Consider the following 18,328-nt stretch of genomic DNA (forward strand, 5'->3'; position numbering starts at 1 on the left):
AGTATCACTGTTAAATGGAACAGAATTTTAAAATACGATCTCTTGTAGCAGAAAGACATTATGCATATTCTTTCAACTTGTGTATAGCGCTCTGCTACGTATTTTGCATCTTAGATAAGTTTCTAGGATACTTAAGGTTAATGACAAAGCCTTGACAAGATGTTTTTGCTTCATCTGAAACTATGTGGACAAAGAGGCAAAGGGGGTTTATGAAAAGTGTACCATTGGTTTTTGTTGCCCATCACACTTCTTCCCCTTTATTATTTGATTTTGTTAGGTGCAGAAGAAAAAGACGTTTTGCATATTTTTTTTTCCTCCAGAAAAATGGGAGTTAAAGTTCAATCATGCACATCCTTCAGTTCTGCTGCAGTAAAGGGAATTTCAGCAGAGTTCAGCAGCCATTAACATACACTGCTTTCTTGGCAACTTGGGCAGTTGCGGCAATAGCCCAGACTTAACTTTTGACTTTGTAGTTGCTATGAATAATATTAGAAGTCTTGCAGGTAGACTTACCTATGATCCATGATGTGGGGGACCTGCATTTCAAACTCAAGTTATGTCAGTGGCTTGTGTATTTCCTGTTGAGAAATACAGACCTTAAAATAGTTGGAAACTGAGAGTTAGTAAAAAGCTGGAGCTGAAGTGAAAAATTTTTGCATAACTGCATCCTTATTGCTGCTGTTCTTAGACCAGTGTGCAGGAGTCCGTCAAAGGGTGTGCCCTGTAAAATGCCCCATAGAAGAGAGGGAAATCATGAAGTGACGTTATACTGCCTTCAGTTTTTCCACTCATCTCCAATTTTCCCATTTCTATAAACAATTTCAAAATTTTAGGATATAGAATTGATGACAATAATCTATCTTATGTTCTCTGCAGTAGGGCACAGGATTTTGTCTCTCTGAAAATAATTAACTGGTCACATAGCTGTTTTGAAACTTGATTTATATAATGAGATGATGCTCAGCCAAAAGCAGAATTTAGTAACTGTTTGTATGACTGTTCTAGAACTTGTTACATGTACAGCAGAGTTGTTTGGCACGGCTGTAATGAAATCAAAACAAACCAGGATCCCACAGAGCATTCCTTGTGATTATTAATTCTCCGATTCTATGGTTTCTTGTCATTAGAAGCATGGTAGATAAATTTGTTGATGTAGTCTGTTTTGTTGCAGCACGATGTGATACCTGCCAAGACCATTTATATAGTTGAACTTTGATAACTTTCTACTTATAGTAAGTCTGTATATATTCACAATGTTTTTCCTTCAAAAGTTGATTTGTTTTCTTGCAGTTTTCACCATTCCATGCAACCTTATTGGCCTCTTGCTCCTATGATTTTACTGTAAGGTACAGTACTTTATTTTTAATTGGATAAAAATAGAAAGATAATCTATTTTAATGTGGCTTGTGATAGAAAACAGTTCTAGAGAGGACATACTGAAGTGCAGTTAATGTTGCCATCAGATGTTTCATAAACTATGTTGAAAATGCACTGGAACTTCTGCGAGTTCCCCTGGCTGCCCAGTATATCTGATACTGCTGAGAATTTTAAAGCTGATTAAAACACCTGAAGAAGTGTAATATGAAAAACACCTGAAGAAGTGTAATATGATAGTGGGATTTCTCTAAGATACACACTATCATAAGTCAATAAACTGTGAAGTACATTCCTGAATATCTCAGTCACATTCTTTGATGTATATTTTAATTTTCTAACATGGACTGAATGTATATTTCTAACATGGACTCCCATTTAGAAATGGGAGAAGCCCTCTTGCCTCCAAAAATTATCCCACTTGTGGGATAACTGCAAAGTTATCCCACTTGTCCAAATCATAGCAATTGATATCACTTCTGGTTGTGTTCTTAGTGGTCTGACACCAGACATAGAAAGGTTCTGTTTCCAGAGGGAAATCTTGCTAATTCTCAGTGCTTGTACATGTTTCTAAATCATAAATCTGTACAGTCTTGTGCCATATATAAAGTTACATCATGAAGTTAGCCTTGTAAGCATTGTAGGAATTCTGTTTATTTTCGGAAGTTCTACAGGAAGAGCTGGAACACTCTGTTTTCTTTGAAGCTCCCAGAATGCAGCTAACAGAAGCATGCAGGGGTGCAAAGGGGCTCTGAAGCTCTGCTATAGATGGTGAGGTACTGCTGGACATTGTACAGTGACAATGGTGACATTTCACAGGGACAGAGTTACTGGAGCAGCTGTCCTTGGCAACCTCAGTAGCACTAAAGAGATGTTGCCTTCTATGTCTTAGCTGTGGGGAATGCCTGATGCCTCTTCCTGAGGCTGAGGGTGATGGTGGTGTCATCTGTGGAAGATGTATTCTCTTTGAGGTACTGAGGGGAAGGAGTTGCAGGAGGAGATGAGCAATCTGTACACCATCAAGGATCGTGAGTGCAAGATTGACAGGTCTTTACAGATATCCTTGAGAGGTGAGAGCCCAAATCCCACAGTCCAAGGAAGGAGGAGAGACAGTTAGAGACTGTGTTTCAAGCAGTAGAGAATAAGGGTAAAGATTCTCTTGATGGGAAAAGCTGGAGATCTGAGACATCTGGCAACACACATTGGAGCTAGAGATTTAGTGCCCTGGAAGTGGATGAGCAACACCAGGCTCAGTCAGGAAAGGTGTCAGAATCAGCTGAGCCTGAATCAAGTGTCTGCACCAAAAGAAAAATGTGCATTATCACTGGAGACTGCTTCCTGTTGCATTCTCTCTCTAGGTATGTGTCTGCTAACACACTTTGCTATCTTGGATGGTTTTGTTGCCTCCCTTGGGTTGAGGTCCAGGAGGCTGTGGAGAAACTGCTAAGGTTTGTTCAGATTCAGAACGCTTCCTTTTCTCACTTATGGTTCTTATGTTACTGAAAGAGGTGATCATCAATATATCAAGTGTGGCTACATGGCACTGGGAGCTCAGGTGGTGTTTTCCTTGATCCTGACAGTGAAGGAGAAAGGTTCAGAGAGGAAAAGACATCTGCATCAAGTCAACACTTGGCTGCATACCTGGTGTCACGAGCAGAGCTTAGTCTTTTACAACCACAAAGTCCTTTTTAAGCGATGGGGCACTGTGAGGCAGGCACAAGATTTGTCTGATAATGTAGGGTAGGAGCATCTTTGCCAACAGGCTTGCTAACTTATTGAGGAGTGTTTTAAATGACACTCAGGGCAGAGTGACTCAGGGCGGGTATCGGGGCAGAGTGACTATAATCTGAAGAGAATGAAAGCATGAGGATCAGAGAGGATTTTGCATTTTGTGTTTTGTGACCTGTGAAAGTGACCTGACACCTGAGTACAGCAAAGGAGAGAAATGGGGAATTAGAAGTCCATGTGTGGCAGCAGAGGTATGGCCTCTTGGGGATTATAAAGAGATGGTGGAACCACTCACAAGACTGGAGTGCTGCAATGAATAAAGACTCCTCAAGAAAGAGAGGCAAGGAAGGCCAGGTGGTGATAATGGCAAATCTGTCTGTTTCCCAGTCCAGTTACTCCCTTAAATTTTTGGTCCCTACATGGGCTTATTCCTTTCAAAAATTATGCCTTTTTGTTGTAGATTAGAACTGGATGGTGAGATTATATAATACACCTGTCCCCCACAGGCATGCCATTTTTTCACTAAAGGACTTAAGTGCTTGAGAACATTTCTTTATGTTAATTGTTATTATTTTGCTTACTGTAATAAGGTAGTCCCTTACCAGTGATACCCACTGGCATGTAGTTGCTGCTAGGGGCCTGACAGTGTAAGTACTGTGATGTACATATGCATATAACTGTCTAGACCGCTGTACCCACATTCTGTCTTACATAAAATGCTTAATTTTGTTTGTGTTTCAAATGCATTTCTCATAGACTAGTGGTCTGTGGAAGATTATTTATGCGATCTTACTTAACATGCTTTACTGATGCTCTGCCAGCTGGTTTGCAGTGTATTGTTTCTCAAAAGACTTCTAGGACTAAGATGAAAAGTGGTTATTGATTTCTTCCAGTGGCCTTGTCTGAGCAATAAGACAAATAATCAGCATGCTGATGCATTGAAGTGACTTGATTGTGTTGTCATGCTCTTCCTGTTTTTGACAGCAACTGTCTGTCCTTCAGGTTTGGCTCTAACGCAATTCATGTGGTACTGAAACCTAGTGCAATTTAGGTCTGACATTTTCATATGTGGAAACTGTCAGTAAAGACAGAGAGCTCCTAGCTCACATAACAGTGTGTCTGTAAATGCAGACCTTGGGGACCTCTTCACAAAATTCACTCTAGGCATTATTTTTCTGTCCAAATAATTACTTGTCGTGACTAGGGACAGAGGACAGGGTTGAAGAGATGAAATAAAGATTTTTAACAGTTTTCTAAAACTATTAGTTGTTGGGTTTGGTATAAGTGAACAAACAACAGAGAAGGCCAGGTGAAAGTCTTTGGAAAAAGGTGTCACAAGCGAACTATTCTGCATAATGGAGGAAACTTGTTACCATAAGACTTTGGGAACATCTCTTTTAAAGAATATATTGTACCTCTGTCACATATCCTGTACTGTCATTTACAGAAAAGAATGTAGCTTACTGTAAGAAGTAGAGTTTACTTAGGAATGTTCAGAGTTTGACTGGATGCACCATACACTCTACATGCACATACACGCCCACATCCTGCCATGTATGCACATGAATATACACCACACACGTGTAGGTGTGTGGAGGTGAGTATATGCACACATATAAATACATTTAAATTTAAGAATAAAAATCCTTGATAAATATATAAAAGACAGAAGAGAAGTAGGGATTCCAGTACATGGATTCTGGATCTTGTTGAACCTACTGAAGGGCTGTGACTTTTTATTTCCATTTGATAGCAATTCATAGAACAGCATGGTGTGGCAGTCCTTTAGAAACAGATTCATTTCAGTGTTCTTTTAATAGCAGTTTAGTTATGCGATTGCTCATTTATATTCTTTAATGTTTCTGTTTGAAGTTCAGAATTATCTGCAAGCATTAACTTATAGCAGATAACTGGATATAGCATAGCCTACTATGTAAGCTCTATAATATTAAATGTTACTGAAGCTTTATAGTTTGACCAGACAACAGCACATCTTAGATCAGATTACCAAACTACCGTGTAAGAGGCAGGGGTTTTGTTTGTTTCAGGTAGAACAGCTAGTTTGGCACATCATCACAACTGGATATCTAAAAGCAAAGAATAGTAGCTTGAAAGGAAAGTTAACAATGCTTAGCTTTATCCTTTGCAAACAGTATAGTGATTGCATCTGTGCGCTGTAGTCAAGCTACTGAAAAGAAACCTAGTTCACATGCCAACTTCATACTGGGAGCTAAGAAAAAGTTTTTACGTACTTGGGTATAATGGTTTGAATTTAACCCCTCTCCAGTAAATGCTTTGTTGAGACAGTTTTTTTCTATGCAATTTCCTTACTCTTTGGAAGAGTTCAGAAAAAATGTAGGTCAATTAAAGAGCAGATTTAACACAAACGAATCATTAAAATGCCAGGAAATGCACAAAGTACTGTAACATTTCCAGGACTTCTTTAGGTCTGCATGCATATTCTTAAACATTATCTCTATCAAAATTCACTTTGGAAGAACATCAGAGCCATCTTTTACTGGAATAACTGTTTTGTGTTTTTGGACTCTTCACTATGAAAAAGAAATCTTGGTGCATTAGGCACAGACAGTGCTCACCAAAATCTACACAGAAGATCTGATAAATTATGGAGCTTCATTAAGCTGGTATCAGGCCAGATCTTGAACTGTATTTACAGAAGCTTGCCCCTAAGGCAAAAAGGCAGCTTTTGTTAAAAATTGTACTATACTGGACATCATCTCTACGACACACTTTAAGGTAAACCACTGTCTCCAGCTTTTCATCACCATGTACAAGTTCAGTAACTTTGATCACAAATCTTATGGAATAAGGCTGCTCATAAAAAAAACTGGTTTTCACTTCAGTTAATTATCTTTATTATCCTTGTAGTAAGATATAATCCAAAGTATTGCCTTAAGGAAGGTAGGAGATGTACCATTAATTCACCACCTGTCTAATCTGCTAGCTCCTCATCATGCAGCAACATGCATCGTACTACCTAGTACAGACGCTGGAACCTGAAATGATACTTGCTGCCTTTTTTCCCAGCTAGCGGTGAAGACGCAGGGGCAGGATGTAAGGGTAGAGTGGGGAGGAGGACAAGGTAGGAGATAGGTAGGAGAAACAATGTTTGGGTTCTAAAAGTATTTTGGTAGGGGAGCACAGGGCTTCATGATTCTGCAACAGGTGGTACGAAGTACAAAATCCAGGCTTTTTCTCTTCACATAATGCCTTGCTTAGAATAAGCAGTCCACTTGGAATATATGCGCAGCTTATTAATTGCATGTGAAGTGCATGTAAAATAAATTAAAAAAAAACTAAAAAAATGAGGGGAAAGGTATACTTTTAACAATTCCAGTGTAAAAACATTTTAAGAAACTGCACTCATATAGGTTTTGGGGTATCTTCAGTCAGTGCAGATGTGACTGAAGTTGTGACTTCTAGTTATAATGTACATGATATGGGTAAAAATAGCAGTTCTGTCTAAGTGACGCACCTGTGATTGTACAGGCTGTACAGACCTGTAATGGACCCTAAAATCTTATGTGGTTGTCTGGCCCACTTTTTAAGTTCATGCTGCTGACTGTGTAGACATAATTCAAGTAATGCAAGCACTTGCAAAGCTTGTGCTGTGAATGCCTGTACAGCCATCCTGCTGGGGTAAACAGTGTCTTAGGAAACTTGCAGTGCTGTTTCAGTCTTCAGAATGTGATGGAGGTTCACTGTGAATATAATATCGTTGTCACCATGCTGGTTTTGGAAGCTGTGCTATAGACAGTGTTTCTCACTTTGGACTGCAAAGTTGTTATGAGAGCCATCATTAATTTGTCATCAATGGTTCTCAGTCCTGACACTGAACATTTTTTTGAGCTTTAGCTAGTAATTATTCTTATATTAAAAAAATCAAAGCTCCCAGTCAGTCTGTTGTACTTGAACTGAGTTGCAGTACTCTTAAACTCGAAACTGCTTCTGCCTTTTACAACAAGACTTTATAGAACAAACACCACATTGTCCTACTATTTTTAAAATTGATCAGAAAGTCTTTTCTAAGTTTTTATTCATGTAGCTCTGAAGTTAACTCCTTTAGTCTTAGTTTTCAGTTATAAGCATCTGTCTTTCAAGAGTTAGTAGAGAGCTAGTGTGATAAGGAAGGCTACCACTATTACTTAGAAACAACAAGACTTGTTTCCTTACCTTCTTAGGAACAAATGTGGGAGGATGAAAATGCTGAGGTGGTCTTTTGCTCCTCTCTCCTGCAAAATAAATTGTTTATCTTAGATCTCAGGTACTAGGAAAAAATTAAGAGGGTTGTTGCTATGACAAAGCCATTGTGCTGACACCAGTCTCCTTGTTTATGAAGGAAATAACATCTACATATTAAACAAACTGACCCTGCTGGCTCCAGTGTTTGCTATTTTACCTGAATCGCTTTGAACTTACAGTTCTTTCAGTGTAGTTAGTCTGATAATCAGCTGTTCCTGTTCAGTATTTTCACTTTCCCCAATAAGAGCAAGGCAAAGAGACCTCTGTAATTGTTACAGAAGTAATAAAGCATATAATTGACCCCCGTGGGAAAATTTGAACTGTAGAAAATTCGATTACAGCTGCCAGCCCACAAAATATGCTGTGCTGTGCAGCCTATGGACTTTTCAAAACAGTATATACAACACAAGAAAGAGGAACTGATCTTTGATTCGTGGCATCATATGGGGTATTGTCAGTGTTTTATTATCTGAAAGTTCTATTCTGAATCCTTTTCTTTAACGACTGAGGTGTCTTTTACCTATACATTGTCCCATCCACTCTTATATCTCTCTTATCCTTGCTGTTAATTGCATTCATGGACATTACGTCTAATGGGACAGTAGCTGGGAGAAGTAGAGCACCTCAGATGTCTATTTTCTAAGTATTTTTTATCAACCAAGGCTTGAAACAAAAATTGCTTTTTAAAATACGAACTAGTGGAATTAACTGTGTAATGCAGCTGATCTCTGTAGTACAAATTTGTTATTAAATTACAATATTAAATTCTGTTTTACAGGAACACAATGTGAATGACTGAGATCTCTAAATGAATGTGTCATTTTCATTTAAATAAAGACCCTATAGTTAATGATACCAAAAACTGAGGAAAAAATAATAAATTGTGCTAATGTCTTTCAGGGATAAAACTCCCCAGCCCTCAAGAAATATAACGAGTATTTTAGCCTAAATTTTTTTACTCTGCTTTAGTAGTGTCCCAAAGACTGCTCCTCAGTGCCAGCTTTGATCTCAGTTTCTGCAACAGGAGACAAAGATGGCTTTGCCCAGTGGGCTTTAATTTATGCAAATCAGCAGATGGCTTTGCAGGAATATGATTTGTTATGTTTCCTAAGTGGATGAGTTTGCTTTTTTAAATATCCTGGCAGCAACAGATTTGTCAATATCTTGCATTATATTTTTGAAATGGCCTTTCAATTACTTTAATTGTGGTTTGTTTGATTTTTTTTTTCCTCTCTCTCTTTCCCTTTTCCTCTTTTATTTTCTCTGTAGATTCTGGGACTTCTCCAAGCCTAATCCTTTGCTGGAAACAGTTGAGCATCATACTGAATTTACATGTGGACTGGATTTAAGTCTTCACAACCGTGGTCAGGTAAGAGCTGGATGAATTTACTTTTTGCCTATTATAGCCACAATGGTCATGGCTGGACTGCAGGATTCATATCCTGAATAAGTCACCAGATTGCAGAAAGCTTCTGGAAGTGAGTCTGGCTGATTGCTTATTAAATAAACATCATTTCAGGTCCATTTTTATTTATAAAGCAGTTACTTGCATTGGGTAGGAAAGGAGGACAGGACAGACAAAATAGCAAAATCAGATAACTGAAAGCCATGGTGAGCTCAGGGAAAATGAAGTAGTTTTGTTTCAGAAGGAAGAGTAATAGAGAAGAGCCCAGAATGCAAAGTTGAGATACAGAGCTTTCTTCCATCTATTTAGATTGTCAGGTTAAACATCGATAGTGTTGCACATGATGCCTAGACCTGGTTTGTCATACTGTTTGGAGGATTGTAAGAGGCTTAATATGTGGTTGAAATTCTAAAATTCTAACTTCCTCAGCTATTATTGTAAATGAGTGGAACCCTTTATCAGTGGCACTTTTATTTATCTAGTGGTTCTGGTAGGATTCTGCTCTCCTTCTGTTGCTACAGTCATTTCTATTTTGTAAGCAGAGGATTTTTTTTGTAGTATGAACTGGTGTTTTTGGACAAGAAACTCAGAAAACCTGAAGTTAATTATTTGCTTTAAAATGAGAAAGCCTTTAGTTTTCACTAGAAAGTACTGTAACTGAGTTAACAGTAACTAATGCATTATTTAATGTGCCACAGATATTACTTACATCCAGTTTCCTCTTAAATTCAGAATGAAATGAATTTTTTATCCCAGATAAAAATCTGCATTTGTGGATGCATAACATCCACATTCAAATTCTGTTTGGACAAAGCAAATAAAACCATTGTAATTTCTGCTGATAAAAGGACACAGGAGAAGGGTACAAGTTTGGCAAAATACTTAGCTTAATGCATGTGGAACCATTCTAGCCAAATGATAGCTTGATGAGTTTTCTGCCTGGTTGGTTGTTCCTTTAATTCTGTTGCTTCAGTGGTGCTGCAGTAACTGTTAGGAGGCCAAGCTGTGAACCACATAGGGGAATTTGTGAGGCTGAAAAAAACCTCTCAACATTCAGGTTATTTTTTTTATTAATGCAGGTCAAGAATGCTTAAAGGCCACTTGTTGGGAATTAAAACTTCATCCCAAGTGACTGCATAGATAGGATTCTACCTGAATTGGGTCCAGAGGGAGCAGCAAGCATAGCTTAGTACACTTAGGGCCTCACAGTGCTACAGCTCTGCATGTGCTGAGCCCAGTTCAGCTTTCTATGAAGTTGGTGTGGGTTTTGCATTGGATCTGAATGAGGCAAGAAGATTTTCTTTTCATTTTGTATTGAGGATGTGATTACATCTTGACTGTAAGCCCATGGCTTTGTGGTAGATAATGAATTGAAAGAAAACTGCTGCACATGCACTAGTATGTTGAAAAAAAAGGAAAATGATGGTGTGCATACCCATCAACATTAGGGCATTTGTGCATTCAGGTATCCTTTTTTCCATGCAGAAATTCTACAAGTCCAGTGTTGGACTTAATGCCCAGAATCTGTAAATCTAGGGTACATATCTGTATTTACTGCATGCCAATGTGCGTTCCAGACAGAAGTTTGGCATTTGCAACAGCTTTAATATTCCTCTGTTTTTTTCTGTTGAGTTCATTTAATCTATTGTGAGGGTTGGATATCACAGCAATGCAAAATCTAAATGTTTTGGTTTTTAAAAGAAGTTTAAAAACCTGTGATAGAATTAAACTCTCACTAAGTTAAAGAATGAACACAAGGGAAACTTAACCCTCATTTTTAAAGGAAGACCAATGAGACATCACCTTAAGTACTCTGTTCAGCTCTGGGGCTTGCAGCAAAAATAGGACATGGACCTGTTGGAATGAGTCCAGAAGAAGGCCATGAAGATGATCAAGGGGCTGAAGCACCTCTCCTGTGAAGACAGGCTGAGAGGGTTGGGGTTCTTCAGCCTGGAGAAGAGAAGGCTTTGGGAAGACCTTATAGAACCTTCCAGTACTAAAAGGAGTCCTTCAAGAGAGCTGGAGAGGGACTTTTTACAAGGGCATGTAGTTATAGGACAAGATATAATGCCTTCAAACTGAAAGACGGTGAGGTAGGTATAAGGAAGAAATTATTTACTGTGAGGATGGTGAGACACTGGAATAGGTTGCCCAAAGAAGTTGTGGATGGAGGTACTCAAGGCCAGGCTGGATGAGACTTTGAGTGACCTGGTCTTGTGGAGGGTGTCTCTGCCAATGTCAGGGGGGTTGGAACTAGATGATCTTTAAGGTCCTTTCCAGCCCAAAGCATTCTGTGATTCTGTGAATGCTTACTGAATAGTTGCTTCCAGTATGAGCACGTGCAGCCTTTCCCTGGCTTCTGCATCAATGCAACAAAGATAATTTGCTTTAATTTTATACTGCTGTTCCCAATATGTAGGTTGCCTTCACGTCTGCTCTTTATCAATCTGATAATGAGCTCTATTGTTTATTTTATTCATGTATTTGCATGATTTGTGATTTTTCATGTATGCTTTATGAGGAGTTACGACTTGAGATTTGAACTGCTTCTCTCCTCCAGGGAGAAGGAGAAGGAGCATCCAGGGAGAATGCAGGGTATTTTATTCGTAATGGACAAGCTATTCATTTATACTCAAATTAAGTATCATTCTGGTAATTTACCTTTGTTTTCATTCTTAATGATATTTTTGTTGTCTAGACAGATTGTTTTATTTGGCTTTGCCCAATGAACTTCAGCATTTTTGAAGTATCTTTTGCGTGTCAAGGGAAAAACTATCTGCACTATTGGAAAAATGTTCAAAATAGATATTATGATTAATTAGCTAACATAGGAATTATGAGACATTCCTGTGGAACTGATTGAGTTTTGAACAGAACCCTCAGGCACAGAGAAGGTACATGCAGGCAGGGTGGTTCTTGCACAGTATCTGCTAAGGGAGGCAACATGTGGAGAGAGATCTAGTCATAGGGAATGGGTTGTGAAAGGACCCATTAATGTTAGCTGGATGAAACAGAAAACTCTCTTGGCCTAAATTAAAGATTCTAGTATCTGTTTTGGAGTGTGTGCCTCTGTGTAAAGTAAGTGTTTTTTGAAAGCTTTGCATTTTAAAGATCAGCTGTTGTTTGGTTTAGTTTTTTTCCCCCCACCATAATGTTAGTGTCAGGTTCATAGCAATTTGAAACAACAAACAAACTTTCAGATGCATAGAAAGATGTGTACTTCAGAGTGCAAAGCATTAACAGAAATGATCCTCATGATATTCAGGGTATTTCTCTGTTAAACTGCAAGTGCTGATGTGAGAGCTTGCCAGGCAGGTTGTCTAGGAGAAAATATTCCCAACTCCCCCTTTTAGCCAAAGTAGCTTTGGCACACACAAGAACAGTGACAAGACCCTAAGCACCAAAAATCTTTTAAATTTGTAATGGTGTGTAGCATTAAGAACTGAACAAATCTCTTCACCTTGTCAGCCACATTGAGTATGCAGTTTTTTAAACCAGATAAGTTCTTTCCGAAGTTTGAGGATAAGGGAAACAATTAAAGTTTGCTTCTTTCTATACACGCTAGATATGCATAGGAAGTATGTAGGGATTATAAAACTGGTAATCAGCTATGTACTATTCCTCACTTGGGGCTGTTAATGCTAGACCATATAGTGGAGTTGTACTCACTGTAGCTCACTGGATTTCTTATTTCTCTCCTGATACTTACTTTCCCTGTATGTGATCTCTGAATGTCCTGATGAACTAAAATGTAATACTCCTTTAAGCCTGTCTCTTACTGGGATTTTGCTGTGTTTACATTTGTGCTTACATACTGTAGCTAACTTCTTTTGGTATTGTTTGTGCAGCTTTATTTAAAAGCAGCCTTCTTCTTATGCTGTAGGTTAATGTGATATGGCAGTCATGAATTAATTTTAGATGTCTTTAGGCAATCCATTAATGACACAGATAAAAAGTACAGATCCTGTGAACAGTCACTTCTTGTCTTGATTCTGAAATTATTTCAATAAGTATATGAAGAATAAAAAATACATATATACCACAAATTTCTTTAAATCATGGACAGAAAAAATACCCAGTCATTTCTGTTGTAATTCTAAAGCTGTGTTTTGCTTTACACAAACGTGAGAGATGCAGAAGCTCTGAATTTTGTCTGAAAACCTTTTTCAGCTACACCTCACATCTGTTCTGAACTCTATAAAGCAGCCAATGGAAAGTATAAATTAATGCTTTCCATTGAGTCAGGCTTTCTGTCTTCTGCTGAGAATAGGATTAAATATCTAATGGGAACAGGAGAGGAATCTTTCCATTTCTCTATATTTTTATGTTGCACACAATGACATTCCTAAGTTGCAAGGATACGTGATTTTTAACGGATGTGATGGCAAGTGGTGTAGTGGCTCAGAACACTTGATATGCGAAAAGCACATTAGACATCTGTGACATGCCAAATCAGAACAAGACTTCATGACATACAATACTGAGCTAGCTCCTTTAGGAAATTAAAAATGTTCTGCACCAAATGAGGGTAAGCCAAATGTCTGTTCTGTAGTTCAAAATCATCTTGTTACCTGAATGCATGTTGAAGTATGGGTTTTAGAATCACTTATGTACAGCACAAATAACAATCACGATTTGCTTTTACTGTGAATGTGTGTGTTTGGATCATAATTTCACTACAAATAGACAGCTGTCTCTCTAAATAGTTATTTCTGTCAACATAGGTTGGGAGGAAACTTGTTTTCTCTAGTCCTCTGTCTGGTTGCACCTTCTTATTTTTCCAGTTCTCCTCCCCTCCGCCTGGTAGGGTTGGGGTGAGCGAGCAGCTGTGTGGTACTTAGTTGCCAGCTGGGGTTAAACCATGATACCCAATCCATAATACCACATATTATGTATGATACATTGATAATACCAGTGGAGGACCCATGACTCTTCTGCTCTGTGTTACACTGTCCTTGTGATTCAGCTGTCCTGAACCTCCAGCTTCTTCTCCCTAAAGTTGCAGGGTATCATCAGCACATGGTGCCAAACCACAGTCTGCTCCTTCCTTGCACCTGGCTAAGAGGTAGTTAGAACTGAGCAGAGGTGCCTGCTTTGTAGCATCGGTCTGTTGATCCCGTGAAACGTTTCTGTACTGATGGTATTATGCATCACTACAATTTTAAAAGCTGTAATTTCTTACTAGTTGGAGGGACATCGTAGCCAAACTGTATATACTTGAGCTGCATGCCCTGAAGGTAACTTGATATCTGGTTCTAAATTCGTCCAGCTTTATGGAGAAATTTTTGATCATCTGTCAAGTTTCGGTGTACAGGTTTCTTCTGCTACTTGTTTTCTTTGTGCACCTTTTGCAGTGTGCTGCATTAGTTGTGCCAACACACAAAGCAGGAGAACGAACAGGAGGGGCTACTGAAGTTGGCTTAATATTTGGGTATAACCAAATATAAATGCAGAGGATGTCTTTAGTGAGGCTGTTTGGCTGTGTATTTTGCTGTTCATTTAAATTAATTGTTCACCCTCAGCAGGCCCAGAAATATTGATTGTTCCATACAAAAGTGGAGTTAAATCTTGTGGAAATGTGCAGAAAAACAGACTTTCTCTGCTTTTTTCTTTCGATCACTTGCTCTTATCTTTTACACTTAATTGCCAAGGAACTGATAGCTTCCCTCCAGCTGTTGTGGCTGTCCCACTGCTATAATTATAACACTATCTGTACTTCATTTTAGTCTCTCCTTATGGTCCTTCCCCAAGATGCTACTAAAGTTATATAGTTAGTGATTCTTTGAGATAAAAAGAGCCTACTTAATTTCAGAGTGGATTTTTTCATGAAAATACTAGATTTCACCAGCTGCAAATGTTAAACCAATTTGAACATCTTCCAGAGTTGGAGAGACTAAAAGAAGGTGACATTTCTTGCTGGTGCCTATAGTGTGTCTTCCCCAAACTGTTAAAATTGAAAGTTTCACTGTGTAAGTCAAAGCCAACCACTCATGAGTAATGATCACTTTTTGCCATTAGCAGCTAAAGTCTCTTCCTAAGGTGTTTGGAAAGGTTGCTGTCAGGCATCACAATTCTGTAATGCAATTTATCCATGCAAGTGTATGGAGAGGAAAAATGCACTTTGATTCTGAAGTATTGGGAAGGGTGGGAGGCAGTATTTTCTTTCTCCTTAAGAAAGAAATGGATTTCTTATGCAGTGTTTGGAACATCTGTTTCTGATAACTCTAGTTTGAACCTAGATCTTTACAAAAAGTTCTCTTCCAGGGTTTGTTTTATTCTGTCTTTACTGGAAATAATAATTAAATTAAGGTGTGTTTTTTCAGAAGTAAATTAAAAAATACTGGTGTTACTGCACATTAAAAATTAAAAGTTATAATTTGGAAACTCACATCAGTTTTACTCTTGTGTAAAGGTTAACATCATATGCAGTTCACTCTGGCAAGTGTTAACCAAACAGGCCACAGCAGTGGTTCAGATTTTCTAGACCAAAATAGGTATTGAATGAATTTAGTGGATCATGCATGATCCATTATGCACTTGACCAATCAGTTTTAATGCTCACCTGTGAAAGTAATTTGATGAGTAGCAAACCTAATAGCTTGTTTTATCTCCCCTTAATCTCCATCCCACTCACTTAGAGGATGCTCAGGATGCCTCAAAAATACATAATAAAGATATAAATAGACCGTTAAATTCTGTTTGAAAAGACACAGAAGATGAGAAACTAAAAGAGGAAGGGAAACACAACATTAATGGAAGTCAAGAACTGAATAATTTTTCTATTGTCTTTTCTACAGAATAAAAAAAAAAGACAGGTCTTATTAGTTTTATTTGAAAATAGGATGGGGAAGAGCTGAGAAATGGATCACTCTCAGGCACATTTACGTATTATTGTACGATTTATTATGAGCACTCTGAAAACCGCATTAGTTCTGGAAATATTAATCTAGAGAGGGCTGTACTTTTTTCTGATTAAACCTGTTCTTTGTTCCTTTTCTGATAAAGGCATAACTGAACTCTTTAAGTTATTAGTTGTTATTTTGAATGTATTTAATCTTGGTTAGGGCGTGGAGATTTAGTACGCCTTCAAATACTTAAAATAAAGTTAGTAGCTAACTTCGGAGTTTTCTCTTGTTCTCTTGCTTCTGAGCAGTAAAGAGGCAGAATGTTATGCAGGTAATTGCACTAGACTGAATGGATTGCCCTGGGATGCTGGAAAAGGTCTAAGTCTATTGCAAGGCAAGATGATTGCGATGAATAGAAAACAGAGAGCCTGTCGAGGGATTAAATCAGTGAATGGAAATTACTCTGATATATGAATGGATGTCTGTATTAGATCAGTTGGTGGAAAACATTGTTATACTCTGGGACAAGGATAAACACTTCAATAAAATACAGGATAGCTGTTTTAGTTGAGTTAAACTATGATTTTCTAGTCAAGCAATCATCTTCCTGTGATGACTGCAGGTTTTCATTTGTGTACTTGCTTTTTGGCTTTACTTGAAGAGAAATACAGTGGTCCTCATCTCTACTGGCAGACAAATTGACATGATGTGTACTCTGCAGTAATAACCATACATTACCTTCAGTGTATATGCTAGTACTGCAAATTTGCTACTAAAATAAAAGCATTAAAGATAAAAGTCATTTTGTTAGGCTGCCTTTGTCACAAATAGCTTTAGTTACAATGAAAATTACCAGGTTTAGAATGCTTTTTCTATTTGCATTATTTCTTGATGTAGTTTACCAATCAGTGTAACATAAAATATTCTTGTTTTACAGTTAAACTCTAGTTATTTTCCTTTTCCCTGTAATTTATGGTAGTTGAAAGTTGCTATAGTAGAATTACATTCTATAGCTTGATACAAGACCAATTCAGTTTTCATAAATGATAATGAAAATTGCATGGCATACAAAACATGCCATGCAAAATAGTCAATAATACAAGAATATGACAGTTTATACAGTTCCTTGCAGCTGAAATAAACTGTCCTCTGCTAGCAGGTCAGTTTGAAAAAAAAAAAAATCATGCACCTTCTAAAAACTGAAGTCAGTGAGATTTGTTTGAATCTCAGAGTAAAATTTGTCCCTAAGGCAGCAGACATTTTTACAGAAAGACAAACCTCCATGCCTTTATGCTCCTAACGCTGAGGACTTCTGTCAGGTAGGCAAATAAAATGTGAGTCCAATTTCAGTTTTCCTTTGTCCTTCGTCCTGCCACAGGAAGAGTTTCTTCACCTGTTAGTAACATTACCTCATTGATCAAAATATAAACTCTAGGAAATTGCAGCTTTTTTTATGTCATGTTTATTTACTGTAGTGTGCTGGATCAGCTCTCGTCCCAATGAAATTTCTATCCCTATTTTAATATTTAGTTTATTAAAAAAAAAAAAAAAGGCTAAAGTGCTTTAAAGTATGTATTAAAAATGTTCACACGTCTCATTAGATCTGACATTTGTAAATACTTTTAAACCGCTTATATTCCACATCCTACGTTCCCCTGTTCTGGGGAAAGGCACACAGCAGTCATAAGACCACTGTATAAGATATGTCATAAGACAAAAATGAAGGAAGACATTTCATAAACTGATGCAGTAGCTGCATGAACAGGGACTTCTCTTTATCTCAGGATTCATCTTAGTCGTTCGTATTTGAGGCAGTGATAATCTGTGAGATACTGCAAAGGGGCACGTAGCAGCTGTCCATCAGTGAATGCTGGCTGCTACACTCTTAGGTTACAGTTGTCCCCTTTTTCTGACAGTCTTGGCTGTATTTTGAAGGAAGTATGGAGAAATGGAAATGCTATTACATTTTGTAATGCTGTTCCATGCTGTAGTGTCCCAGTTTTCCATAGGTACCTGTTTGCTGTTCTTTGCATGTGTATTTTCATCAAGGTTTCTGATATCAGTATTTCATTACAGGCTTCTTGCTGCACAGGAGAACTTGATTCACTGTTATTTGCTGTAGCTTTTATTTTCCTTTTGTTGCGTGGCTGTTTTCACCTTTCATGTTTTCACCTTTCACCATCAAGTCAATGAGTTGGGCAGCTTACCACAAGTGATCCTTTTCAAACTCACGTTTTGTATCCCCTGTTTATTTTTAGTGCTGCTAGATTAAAAGGTTCTGTAACTATATTTGTTCAGAGGCTGTTTCAGGGATGCTAATTACTTTGATAACAGGTGGGAATTCCCATGGGATTTTTCCAAATGTTATTTCTGTTTCTTGTTTCTTTATGAAAGTAAAAAGTATTGCCTATAGAAATACAGACATTGATCTATAGCTATGGAGAATAGTAAAAAACCTGAAGTTTATGTGATTGCCAGTTTCTATACAGCATTTAGTGGAGAACACAAATTTTCTTTTTGGTATTATTTGGGAGACTGCAATGCAGCAGAACATTATGCTACAGAAAGTTCTATTATGTCATATGAATAGACAGACACGTTGTCAAGAGTTTTTTTGACCCATTTAGATGTATGTGGAAAGTACTTCAAATAACTAAGTAGAACCAGCTAAGGAAGCAGTAGAAATGAATAATAGTGCAGTATAGTAAACATA

The 18,328-nt window shown here is 37.8% G+C and overlaps 1 protein-coding gene across 1 annotated transcript in view; it reads left to right on the forward strand.

The window, feature by feature from the left end:
* Positions 1-18,328, forward strand: part of PEX7 (peroxisomal biogenesis factor 7) — a 42,217-nt gene that overhangs the window by 20,154 nt on the left and 3,735 nt on the right. The window contains exons 7-8 of the mRNA XM_017829657.1: positions 1,291-1,346; positions 8,635-8,734. Coding sequence (XP_017685146.1) covers positions 1,291-1,346; positions 8,635-8,734 — 156 coding nt within the window. The remainder of the gene's footprint in view (positions 1-1,290; positions 1,347-8,634; positions 8,735-18,328) is intronic.

Source organism: Lepidothrix coronata, unplaced genomic scaffold (assembly GCF_001604755.1).
Source record: "Lepidothrix coronata isolate B3197 unplaced genomic scaffold, Lepidothrix_coronata-1.0 Scaffold167, whole genome shotgun sequence".
In the NCBI taxonomy this organism is placed as follows: domain Eukaryota; kingdom Metazoa; phylum Chordata; class Aves; order Passeriformes; family Pipridae; genus Lepidothrix; species Lepidothrix coronata.